General features: G+C 48.8%; 1 protein-coding gene across 1 annotated transcript in view; it reads right to left on the minus strand.

Annotated features, from left to right (window-relative positions):
* The window catches only part of PELO (pelota mRNA surveillance and ribosome rescue factor), a 64,312-nt gene that overhangs the window by 11,545 nt on the left and 38,960 nt on the right, over positions 1-13,807 (minus strand). Inside the window, exons 10-11 of the mRNA XM_088461720.1 lie at positions 4,787-4,858; positions 4,631-4,705 (exon numbers count right to left, since the gene is read on the minus strand). Coding sequence (XP_088317846.1) covers positions 4,631-4,705; positions 4,787-4,858 — 147 coding nt within the window. The remainder of the gene's footprint in view (positions 1-4,630; positions 4,706-4,786; positions 4,859-13,807) is intronic.

Raw genomic sequence — 13,807 nt, forward strand, 5'->3', positions numbered from 1 at the left:
ATGTATCTATCCTACCACATTCACTGAGTGCTGCTCCTCACCCCCTAATTACTATCATTCATCATACACCCCATCCAATGTATCTATCCTACCACATTCACTGAGTGCTGCTCCTCACCCCCTAATTACTACCATTCATCATACACCCCATCCAATGTATCTATCCTACCACATTCACTGAGTGCTGCTCCTCACCCCCCTAATTACTACCATTCATCATACACCCCATCCAATGTATCTATCCTACCACATTCACTGAGTGCTGCTCCTCACCCCCTAATTACTACCATTCATCATACACCCCATCCATCATATCTATCCTACCACATTCACTGAGTGCTGCTCCTCACTCCCTAATTACTACCATTCATCATACACCCCATCCATCATATCTATCCTACCACATTCACTGAGTGCTGCTCCTCACCCCCTAATTACTACCATTCATCATACACCCCATCCAATGTATCTATCCTACCACATTCACTGAGTGCTGCTCCTCACCCCCTAATTACTATCATTCATCATACACCCCATCCAATGTATCTATCCTACCACATTCACTGAGTGCTGCTCCTCACCCCCTAATTACTACCATTCATCATACACCCCATCCATCGTATATATCCTACCACATTCACTGAGTGCTTCTCCTCACCCCCCAATTACTACCATTCATCATACACCCCATCCAACGTATCTCTCCTACCACATTCACTGAGTGCTGCTCCTCACCCCCTAATTACTACCACTCATCATACACCCCATCCATCATATCTATCCTACCACATTCACTGAGTGCTGCTCCTCATCCCCTAATTACTACCATTCATCATACACCCCATCCAACGTATCTATCCTACCACATTCACTGAGTGCTGCTCCTCATCCCCTAATTACTACCATTCATCATACACCCCCATCCAATGTATCTAGCCTACCACATTCACTGAGTGCTGCTCCTCACCACCCCCTAATTACTACCATTCTTCATACACCCCATCCAACATATCTATCCTACCACATTCACTGAGTGTTACTCCTCACTCCCTAATTACTACCATTCATCATACACCCCATCCAATGTATCTATCCTACCACATTCACTGAGTGCTGCTCCTCATCTCCTAATTACTACCATTCATCATACACCCCATCCAATGTATCTATCCTACCACATTCACTGAGTGCTGCTCCTCACCCCCTAATTACTACCATTCATCATACACCCCATCCAATGTATCTGTCCTACCACATTCACTGAGTGCTGCTCCTCACCCCCTAATTACTACCATTCATCATACACCCCATCCAATGTATCTATCCTACCACATTCACTGAGTGCTGCTCCTCACCCCCAATTACTACCATTCATCATACACCCCATCCAATGTATCTATCCTACCACATTCACTGAGTGCTGCTCCTCACCCCCTAATTACTACCATTCATCATACACCCCATCCAATGTATCTATCCTACCACATTCACTGAGTGCTGCTCCTCACCACCCCCTAATTACTACCATTCATCATACACCCCATCCAATGTATCTATCCTACCACATTCACTGAGTGCTGCTCCTCACCCCCTAATTACTACCATTCATCATACACCCCATCCAATGTATCTATCCTACCACATTCACTGAGTGCTGCTCCTCACCCCCTAATTAATACCATTCATCATACACCCTATCCAACGTATCTATCCTACCTCATTCACTGAGTGCTGCTCCTCACCCCCTAATTACTACCATTCATCATACACCCCATCCAATGTATCTATCCTACCACATTCACTGAGTGCTGCTCCTCACCCACTAATTACTACCATTCATCATACACCCCATCCATCATATCTATCCTACCACATTCACTGAGTGCTGCTCCTCACCCCCTAATTACTACCATTCATCATACACCCCATCCAACGTATCTATCCTACTACATTCACTGAGTGCTGCTCCTCAGCCCCTAATTACTACCATTCATCATACACCCCATCCATCATATCTATCCTACCACATTCACTGAGTGCTGCTCCTCACCCCCCTAATTACTACCATTCATCATACACCCCATCCATCATATCTATCCTACCACATTCACTGAGTGCTGCTCCTCATCCCCTAATTACTACCATTCATCATACACCCCATCCATCATATCCATCCTACCTCATTCACTGAGTGCTGCTCCTCACCCCCTAATTACTACCATTCATCATACAGCCCATCCAATGTATCTAGCCTACCACATTCACTGAGTGCTGCTCCTCACCCCCTAATTATTACCATTCATGAATCACCGCCATAGTATGTAGATCTATTTCTACCAATCGAAACGTTGGGTCTCATTTACAGTCAGGAGCACATGCAGTGGGATAGCGAATATTTGCACCTGGACTCACCATGTTAGGATGCAAGGGGAAACAATGTGTTGCATGCTGGGAAAGCTACTTTTGCATGTGGTGTACCGGGCACATATCGGGCAGTTTTATTTAACAAATTAAGGATTGACAGTATATAGCAAAAAGGATGTTACTGGTGGCCGATGATCTCCTTTATTCCTGCTATTTCGGAGCGCTCTATACGCTTGGGGCAATCGTCTCTCTGTATAGAGACTCACAGTGACCGGTACACCGTGTTCCTATGCAGCCCGCACCAATCCTCCGTGAGCCGCCATTACCTGCTGAAAGGCAGCTAATCTGATCGCCAGCCCCTCTGCCTAATTACCCTTCTCTGGGGCATTATCTACCTTCATATTGGTGTGTTTCACCCCTATCTTCGGTTCTGCTTAATCTTCCTGCTTGGAGGGATATTGTAACATTGGATCCCAGTCATCAATGTCCGGCAGTAAGCAGCAAATGACCAGCCTTACTCTATGGCAGTGTATAGGAAGCCATTACAGAGCTTCACCGACTCATTGGCTGAGCCAGTATATTGCTGAATATTAGTTTTAGAGTGTCAGTGTTCTCCTCAGGACCTCTCTGATGGGTGCTCCACCCGGCATTTATCTAACCGTGCCCGGCTCCCAGAGTGCGATGGCGCAGGCCAGCAGGGGCATCGTGGGCGGTGAAGGTGCTCAATGAGCGGGGCCCACCCTGCACTGAAAGCACACTGCAGGCATTGCGGGTGCCGATGGGAGAGGATGAGGGTGCACGGTGCCCACCGCCACTCCTTTCCCCGGCTGCCTCATGGCGCCGCCCGACTTTGTGGAAAACCTGGGGAGAACCCTGGGTATATTTAATGCGTTGCTTATAGTGAGGATTCATCTGTGTATTGGACTTCCGACTCCCGGGAGATGACGCTATATGATTTGATATATAGCTTTTCCTGCACAAATCGTGTTTCGCTTATAGCACCAAGGGCTGCAAGTCATACGTGTCTGTTCTCCGGGGATTTTTACGCACCCTTCCTCGCTGGCTGGCTATCAGAGTATTTTTCTGGACCATCACATAGAGCGTCTTAAAAAAAATACTTTTATCAGATTTCTAAAACTGTTCATCTTCTCTGAACGTAGCAGAACACACAGCTCCATGTCACCCACCCACCATTCTAAGCTCCCTCCTACTCAATACCTAGTGTACCACCCAACCACCTCAGTCCTGTCCTCCTGCTCACCTGACCATCCCTCCTACTCAGTACCTAGTGTACCACCCAACCACCTCAGTCCTATCCTCCTGCTCACCTGACCATCCCTCCTACTCAGTACCTAGTGTACCACCCAACCACCTCAGTCCTGTCCTCCTTCTCACCTGCCCATCCCTCCTACTGAGCACCTAGTGCACCACCCAACCACCTCAGTCATGTCCTCCTTCTCACCTGACCATCCCTCCTACTCAGTACCTAGTGTACCACCCAACCACCTCAGTCATGTCCTCCTCCTCACCTGCCCATCCCTCCTACTCAGTACCTAGTGTACCACCCAACCACCTCAGTCCTGTCCTCCTTCTCACCTGCCCATCCCTCCTACTGAGCACCTAGGGCACCACCCAACCACCTCAGTCCTGTCCTCCTCCTCACCTGCCCATCCCTCCTACTCAGTACCTAGTGTACCACCCAACCACCTCAGTCCTGTCCTCCTTCTCACCTGACCATCCCTCCTACTCAGTACCTAGTGTACCACCCAACCACCTCAGTCCTGTCCTCCTTCTCACCTGCCCATCCCTCCTACTGAGCACCTAGTGCACCACCCAACCACCTCAGTCCTGTCCTCCTCCTCACCTGACCATCCCTGCTACTCAGTACCTAGGGTACCACCCAACCACCTCAGTCCTGTCCTCCTTCTCACCTGCCCATCCCTCCTACTCAGTACCTAGTGCACCACCCAACCACCTCAGTCCAGTCCTCCTCCTCACCTGGCCGTCTCTTCTACTCAGAACCTAGTGCACCACCCAACCACCTCAGTCCTGTCTTCCTGCTCACCTGACCGTCCCTCCGACTCAGTACCTAGTGCACCACCCAACCACCTCAGTCCTGTCTTCCTGCTCACCTGACAGTCCCTCCTACTCAGTACCTAGTGTACCACCCAACTACCTCAGTCCTGTCGTCCTTCTCATCTGACCATCCCTCCTACTCAGTACCTAGTGTCCCACCCAACCACCTCAGTCCTGTCGTCCTTCTCACCTGACCATCCCTCCATTCTCTTTCACGTTGTCCACAAGTCTCACATAACGGCTTCGTGTGGCCACATCTTGATGCCTAATTCAGAAGACACACATTATCAGAAAAGGTCGCACCCAGCGGTATGACAGAAATCACTTGTTACCTCATGGAACGTACCTGAAGAGCTCATCAGTGACCAACAAAGTGTCAATAGCTAGCGCCTCATTGGCCCTCTCTACGTGCTTAATCCTGGTAGGATGCAACAGAAGAAAGACACCAAATTACTATGCACCAGAGCAGGCATACCGTAACACCAGTGCCGTGTGAGGATGATGGGAGGAGTAGGCTGTGTATAATGGGAAGCTGGTGGTAGTAGTGATAATGTAGTGCGACTTCCCCAGTACAGATAATTAGACACCAGGACGGCAGGGCAGGGAGGATGGTGGTAGTAGTGATAATGTAGTGTGTATTCCCCAGTACAGAAAATTAGACACAAGGACAGCAGGGAGGATGGTGGTACTAGTGATAATGTAGTGTGAATTCCCCAGTACAGATAATTAGACACCAGGACGGCAGGGCAGGGCAGGGGGGATGGTGGTAGTAGTGATAATGTAGTGCGACTTCCCCAGTACAGATAAATAGACACCAGGACGGCAGGGCAGGGAGGATGGTGGTAGTAGTGATAATGTAGTGTGAATTCCCCAGTACAGATAATTATACACCAGGACGGCAGGGCAGGGAGGATGGTGGTAGTAGTGATAATGTAGTGTGAATTCCCCAGTACAGACAATTATACACCAGGACTGCAGGGCAGGGAGGATGGTGGTAGTAGTGATAATGTAGTGTGACTTACCCAGTACAGATAATTAGACACCAGGGCAGGGAGGATGGTGGTAGTAGTGATAATGTAGTGTGACTTCCCCAGTACAGATAATTAGACACCAGGGCAGGGAGGATGGTGGTAGTAGTGATAATGTAGTGTGACTTCCCCAGTACAGATAATTAGACACCAGGACGGCAGGGCAGGGAGGATGGTGGTAGTAGTGATAATGTAGTGTGACTTCCCCAGTACAGATAATTAGACACCAGGACGGCAGGACAGGGAGGATGGTGGTAGTAGTGATAATGTAGTGTGACTTCCCCAGTACAGATAATTAGACACCAGGACGGCAGGGCAGGGAGGATGGTGGTAGTAGTGATAATGTAGTGTGACTTCCCCAGTACAGGTAATTAGACACCAGGACGGCAGGGCAGGGAGGATGGAGGTAGTAGTGATAATGTAGTGTGAATTCCCCAGTACAGATAATTATACACCAGGATGGCAGGGAGGATGGTGGTAGTAGTGATAATGTAGCGTGACTTCCCAAGTACAGATAATTAGACACCAGGACGGCAGGGCAGGGACGAAGGTGGTGGTAGTAGTGATAATGTAGTGTGTATTCCCCAGTACAGATAATTAGACACCAGGACGGCAGGTCAGGGAGGATGGTGGTAGTAGTGATAATGTAGCGTGACTTCCCCAGTACAGATAATTAGACACCAGGACGGCAGGGAAGGGAGGATGGTGGTGGTAGTAGTGATAATGTAGTGTGTATTCCCCAGTACAGATAATTAGACACCAGGACGGCAGGGCAGGGAGGATGGTGGTAGTAGTGATAATGTAGCGTGACTTCCCCAGTACAGATAATTAGACACCAGGACGGCAGGGCAGGTAGGATGGAGGTAGTAGTGATAATTTAGTGTGAATTCCCCAGTACAGATAATTAGACACCAGGACGGCAGGGAGGATGGTGGTAGTAGTGATAATGTAGTGTGACTTCCACAGTACAGATAATTAGACACCAGTACGGCAGGGCAGGGAGGATGGTGGTAGTAGTGATAATGTAGTGTGAATTCCCCAGTACAGATAATTAGACACCAGGACGGCAGGGCAGGGAGGATGGTGGTAGTAGTGATAATGTAGTGTGACTTCCCTAGTACAGATAATTAGACACTAGGACGGCAGGGCAGAGAGAATGGTGGTAGTAGTAGTGATAATGTAGTGTGAATTCCCCAGTACAGATAATTATATCCAGGACGGCAGGTCAGGGTGGATGGTGGTAGTAGTGATAATGTAGTGTGTCTTCCCCAGTACAGATAATTAGAGGGCAGAGCAGGGAGGATGGTGGTAGTAGTGATAATGTAGTGTGTATTCCCCAGTACAGATAATTAGACACCAGGACGGCAGGGCAGGGAGGATGGTGGTAGTAGTGATAATGTAGTGTGAATTCCCCAGTACAGATAATTAGACACCAGGGCAGGGAGGATGGTGGTAGTAGTGATAATGTAGTGTGAATTCCCCAGTACAGATAATTAGACACCAGGACGGCAGGGCAGGGAGGATGGTGGTAGTAGTGATAATGTAGTGTGACTTCCCCAGTACAGATAATTAGACACCAGGACGGCAGGGCAGGGAGGATGGTGGTAGTAGTGATAATGTAGTGTGACTTCCCCAGTACAGAGAATTAGACGCCAGGACGGCAGGGCAGGGAGGATGGTGGTAGTAGTGATAATGTAGTGTGACTTCCCCAGTACAGGTAATTAGACACCAGGACGGCAGGGCAGGGAGGATGGTGGTAGTAGTGATAATGTAGTGTGAATTCCCCAGTACAGATAATTAGACACCAGGGCAGGGAGGATGGAGGTAGTAGTGATAATGTAGTGTGACTTCCCCAGTACAGATAATTAGACACTAGGACGGCAGGTCAGGGAGGATGGTGGTAGTAGTAGTGATAATGTAGTGTGAATTCCCCAGTACAGATAATTAGAGAGCAGGACGGCAGGGCAGGGAGGATGGTGGTAGTAGTGATAATGTAGTGTGAATTCCCCAGTACAGATAATTAGACACAAGGACGGCAGGGCAGGGAGGATGGTGGTAGTAGTAGTGATAATGTAGTGTGAATTCCCCAGTACAGATAATTAGAGAGCAGGACGGCAGGGCAGGGAGGATGGTGGTAGTAGTAGTGATAATGTAGTGTGAATTCCCCAGTACAGATAATTAGACACCAGGACGGCAGGGCAGGGAGGATGGTGGTAGTAGTGATAATGTAGTGTGACTTCCCCAGTACAGGTAATTAGACACCAGGACGGCAGGGCAGGGAGGATGGTGGCAGTAGTGATAATGTAGTGTGAATTCCCCAGTACAGATAATTAGACACCAGGGCAGGGAGGATGGAGGTAGTAGTGATAATGTAGTGTGACTTCCCCAGTACAGATAATTAGACACTAGGACGGCTGATCAGGGAGGATGGTGGTAGTAGTAGTGATAATGTAGTGTGAATTCCCCAGTACAGATAATTAGAGAGCAGGACGGCAGGGCAGGGAGGATGGTGGTAGTAGTGATAATGTAGTGTGAATTCCCCAGTACAGATAATTAGACACAAGGACGGCAGGGCAGGGAGGATGGTGGTAGTAGTAGTGATAATGTAGTGTGAATTCCCCAGTACAGATAATTAGAGAGCAGGACGGCAGGGCAGGGAGGATGGTGGTAGTAGTAGTGATAATGTAGTGTGAATTCCCCAGTACAGATAATTAGAGAGCAGGACGGCAGGGCAGGGAGGATGGTGGTAGTAGTGATAATGTAGTGTGAATTCCCCAGTACAGATAATTAGACACCAGGACGGCAGGGCAGGGAGGATGGTGGTAGTAGTGATAATGTAGTGTGAATTCCCCAGTACAGATAATTAGACACCAGGACGGCAGGGCAGGGAGGATGGTGGTAGTAGTGATAATGTAGTGTGACTTCCCCAGTACAGATAATTAGACACTAGGATGGCAGGGCAGGGAGGATGGTGGTAGTAGTGATAATGTAGTGTGACTTCCCCAGTACAGATAATTAGACACCAGTACGGCAGGGCAGGGAGGATGGTGGTAGTAGTGATAATGTAGTGTGACTTCCCCAGTACAGGTAATTAGACACCAGGACGGCAGGGCAGGGAGGATGGTGGTGGTAGTAGTGATAATGTAGTGTGACTTCCCCAGTACAGATAATTAGACACCAGGACGGCAGGGCAGGGGGGATGGTGGTAGTAGTAGTGATAATGTAGTGTGACTTCCCTAGTACAGATAATTAGACACCAGGACGGCAGGGCAGGGAGGATGGTGGTAGTAGTGATAATGTAGTGTGACTTCCCCAGTAAAGATAATTAGACACCAGGACGGCAGGGCAGGGAGGATGGAGGTAGTAGTGATAATGTAGTGTGAATTCCCCAGTACAGATAATTAGACACCAGGACGGCAGGGAAGGGAGGATGGTGGTAGTAGTGATAATGTAGTGTGACTTCCCCAGTACAGATAATTAGACACTAGGACGGCAGGTCAGGGAGGATGGTGGTAGTAGTAGTGATAATGTAGTGTGAATTCCCCAGTACAGATAATTAGAGAGCAGGACGGCAGGGCAGGGAGGATGGTGGTAGTAGTGATAATGTAGTGTGAATTCCCCAGTACAGATAATTAGACACAAGGACGGCAGGGCAGGGAGGATGGTGGTAGTAGTAGTGATAATGTAGTGTGAATTCCCCAGTACAGATAATTAGAGAGCAGGACGGCAGGGCAGGGAGGATGGTGGTAGTAGTGATAATGTAGTGTGAATTCCCCAGTACAGATAATTAGACACCAGGACGGCAGGGCAGGGAGGATGGTGGTAGTAGTGATAATGTAGTGTGAATTCCCCAGTACAGATAATTAGACACCAGGACGGCAGGGCAGGGAGGATGGTGGTAGTAGTGATAATGTAGTGTGAATTCCCCAGTACAGATAATTAGACACCAGGACGGCAGGGCAGGGAGGATGGTGGTAGTAGTGATAATGTAGTGTGAATTCCCCAGTACAGATAATTAGACACCAGGACGGCAGGGCAGGGAGGATGGTGGTAGTAGTGATAATGTAGTGTGAATTCCCCAGTACAGATAATTAGACACCAGGACGGCAGGGCAGGGAGGATGGAGGTAGTAGTGATAATGTAGTGTGAATTCCCCAGTACAGATAATTAGACACCAGGACGGCAGGGCAGGGAGGATGGTGGTAGTAGTGATAATGTAGTGTGAATTCCCCAGTACAGATAATTAGACACCAGGACGGCAGGGCAGGGAGGATGGTGGTAGTAGTGATAATGTAGTGTGACTTCCCCAGTACAGATAATTAGACACCAGGACGGCAGGGCAGGGAGGATGGTGGTAGTAGTGATAATGTAGTGTGACTTCCCCAGTACAGATAATTAGACACCAGGACGGCAGGGCAGGGAGGATGGTGGTAGTAGTGATAATGTAGTGTGACTTCCCCAGTACAGGTAATTAGACACCAGGACGGCAGGGAGGATGGTGGTAGTAGTGATAATGTAGTGTGACTTCCCCAGTACAGATAATTAGACACCAGGACGGCAGGGCAGGGAGGATGGTGGTAGTAGTGATAATGTAGTGTGACTTCCCCAGTACAGGTAATTAGACACCAGGACGGCAGGGCAGGGAGGATGGTGGTAGTAGTGATAATGTAGTGTGACTTCCCCAGAACAGGTAATTAGACACCAGGACGGAAGGGCAGGGAGGATGGTGGTAGTAGTGAAAATGTAGTGTGACTTCCCCAGTACAGGTAATTAGACACCAGGACGGCAGGGCAGGGAGGATGGTGGTAGTAGTGATAATGTAGTGTGACTTCCCCAGTACAGATAATTAGACACTAGGACGGCAGGGCAGGGAGGATGGTGGTAGTAGTGATAATGTAGTGTGACTTCCCCAGTACAGGTAATTAGACACCAGGACGGCAGGGCAGGGAGGATGGTGGTAGTAGTGATAATGTAGTGTGACTTCCACAGTACAGATAATTAGACACCAGGACGGCAGGGCAGGGAGGATGGTGGTAGTAGTGATAATGTAGTGTGACTTCCCCAGTACAGGTAATTAGACACCAGGACGGCAGGGCAGGGAGGATGGTGGTAGTAGTGATAATGTAGTGTGACTTCCCCAGTACAGGTAATTAGACACCAGGACGGCAGGGCAGGGAGGATGGTGGTAGTAGTGATAATGTAGTGTGACTTCCCCAGTACAGGTAATTAGACACCAGGACGGCAGGGCAGGGAGAATGGTGGTAGTAGTGATAATGTAGTGTGACTTCCCCAGTACAGATAATTCGACACTAGGACGGCAGGGCAGGGAGGATGGTGGTAGTAGTGATAATGTAGTGTGACTTCCCCAGTACAGGTAATTAGACACCAGGACGGCAGGGCAGGGAGGATGGTGGTAGTAGTGATAATGTAGTGTGACTTCCCCAGTACAGATAATTAGACACCAGGGCAGGGAGGATGGTGGTAGTAGTGATAATGTAGTGTGACTTCCCCAGTACAGATAATTAGACACCAGGACGGCAGGGCAGGGAGGATGGTGGTAGTAGTGATAATGTAGTGTGACTTCCCCAGTACAGATAATTAGACACCAGGACGGCAGGACAGGGAGGATGGTGGTAGTAGTGATAATGTAGTGTGACTTCCCCAGTACAGATAATTAGACACCAGGACGGCAGGGCAGGGAGGATGGTGGTAGTAGTGATAATGTAGTGTGACTTCCCCAGTACAGGTAATTAGACACCAGGACGGCAGGGCAGGGAGGATGGAGGTAGTAGTGATAATGTAGTGTGAATTCCCCAGTACAGATAATTATACACCAGGATGGCAGGGAGGATGGTGGTAGTAGTGATAATGTAGCGTGACTTCCCAAGTACAGATAATTAGACACCAGGACGGCAGGGCAGGGACGAAGGTGGTGGTAGTAGTGATAATGTAGTGTGTATTCCCCAGTACAGATAATTAGACACCAGGACGGCAGGTCAGGGAGGATGGTGGTAGTAGTGATAATGTAGCGTGACTTCCCCAGTACAGATAATTAGACACCAGGACGGCAGGGAAGGGAGGATGGTGGTGGTAGTAGTGATAATGTAGTGTGTATTCCCCAGTACAGATAATTAGACACCAGGACGGCAGGGCAGGGAGGATGGTGGTAGTAGTGATAATGTAGCGTGACTTCCCCAGTACAGATAATTAGACACCAGGACGGCAGGGCAGGTAGGATGGAGGTAGTAGTGATAATTTAGTGTGAATTCCCCAGTACAGATAATTAGACACCAGGACGGCAGGGAGGATGGTGGTAGTAGTGATAATGTAGTGTGACTTCCACAGTACAGATAATTAGACACCAGTACGGCAGGGCAGGGAGGATGGTGGTAGTAGTGATAATGTAGTGTGAATTCCCCAGTACAGATAATTAGACACCAGGACGGCAGGGCAGGGAGGATGGTGGTAGTAGTGATAATGTAGTGTGACTTCCCTAGTACAGATAATTAGACACTAGGACGGCAGGGCAGAGAGAATGGTGGTAGTAGTAGTGATAATGTAGTGTGAATTCCCCAGTACAGATAATTATATCCAGGACGGCAGGTCAGGGTGGATGGTGGTAGTAGTGATAATGTAGTGTGTCTTCCCCAGTACAGATAATTAGAGGGCAGAGCAGGGAGGATGGTGGTAGTAGTGATAATGTAGTGTGTATTCCCCAGTACAGATAATTAGACACCAGGACGGCAGGGCAGGGAGGATGGTGGTAGTAGTGATAATGTAGTGTGAATTCCCCAGTACAGATAATTAGACACCAGGGCAGGGAGGATGGTGGTAGTAGTGATAATGTAGTGTGAATTCCCCAGTACAGATAATTAGACGGCAGGGCAGGGAGGATGGTGGTAGTAGTGATAATGTAGTGTGACTTCCCCAGTACAGATAATTAGACACCAGGACGGCAGGGCAGGGAGGATGGTGGTAGTAGTGATAATGTAGTGTGACTTCCCCAGTACAGAGAATTAGACGCCAGGACGGCAGGGCAGGGAGGATGGTGGTAGTAGTGATAATGTAGTGTGACTTCCCCAGTACAGGTAATTAGACACCAGGACGGCAGGGCAGGGAGGATGGTGGTAGTAGTGATAATGTAGTGTGACTTCCCCAGTACAGAGAATTAGACGCCAGGACGGCAGGGCAGGGAGGATGGTGGTAGTAGTGATAATGTAGTGTGACTTCCCCAGTACAGGTAATTAGACACCAGGACGGCAGGGCAGGGAGGATGGTGGTAGTAGTGATAATGTAGTGTGACTTCCCCAGTACAGATAATTAGACACCAGGACGGCAGGGCAGGGAGGATGGTGGTAGTAGTGATAATGTAGTGTGACTTCCCCAGTACAGGTAATTAGACACCAGGACGGCAGGGCAGGGAGGATGGTGGTAGTAGTGATAATGTAGTGTGAATTCCCCAGTACAGATAATTAGACACCAGGGCAGGGAGGATGGAGGTAGTAGTGATAATGTAGTGTGACTTCCCCAGTACAGATAATTAGACACTAGGACGGCAGGTCAGGGAGGATGGTGGTAGTAGTAGTGATAATGTAGTGTGAATTCCCCAGTACAGATAATTAGAGAGCAGGACGGCAGGGCAGGGAGGATGGTGGTAGTAGTGATAATGTAGTGTGAATTCCCCAGTACAGATAATTAGACACAAGGACGGCAGGGCAGGGAGGATGGTGGTAGTAGTAGTGATAATGTAGTGTGAATTCCCCAGTACAGATAATTAGAGAGCAGGACGGCAGGGCAGGGAGGATGGTGGTAGTAGTAGTGATAATGTAGTGTGAATTCCCCAGTACAGATAATTAGACACCAGGACGGCAGGGCAGGGAGGATGGTGGTAGTAGTGATAATGTAGTGTGACTTCCCCAGTACAGGTAATTAGACACCAGGACGGCAGGGCAGGGAGGATGGTGGCAGTAGTGATAATGTAGTGTGAATTCCCCAGTACAGATAATTAGACACCAGGGCAGGGAGGATGGAGGTAGTAGTGATAATGTAGTGTGACTTCCCCAGTACAGATAATTAGACACTAGGACGGCAGGTCAGGGAGGATGGTGGTAGTAGTAGTGATAATGTAGTGTGAATTCCCCAGTACAGATAATTAGAGAGCAGGACGGCAGGGCAGGGAGGATGGTGGTAGTAGTGATAATGTAGTGTGAATTCCCCAGTACAGATAATTAGACACAAGGACGGCAGGGCAGGGAGGATGGTGGTAGTAGTAGTGATAATGTAGTGTGAATTCCCCAGTACAGATAATTAGAGAGCAGGACGGCAGGGCAGGGAGGATG

The sequence above is a fragment of the Taudactylus pleione genome, unplaced genomic scaffold (assembly GCF_031769625.1).
Source record: "Taudactylus pleione unplaced genomic scaffold, aTauple2 ptg001090l, whole genome shotgun sequence".
NCBI lineage: Eukaryota > Metazoa > Chordata > Amphibia > Anura > Myobatrachidae > Taudactylus > Taudactylus pleione.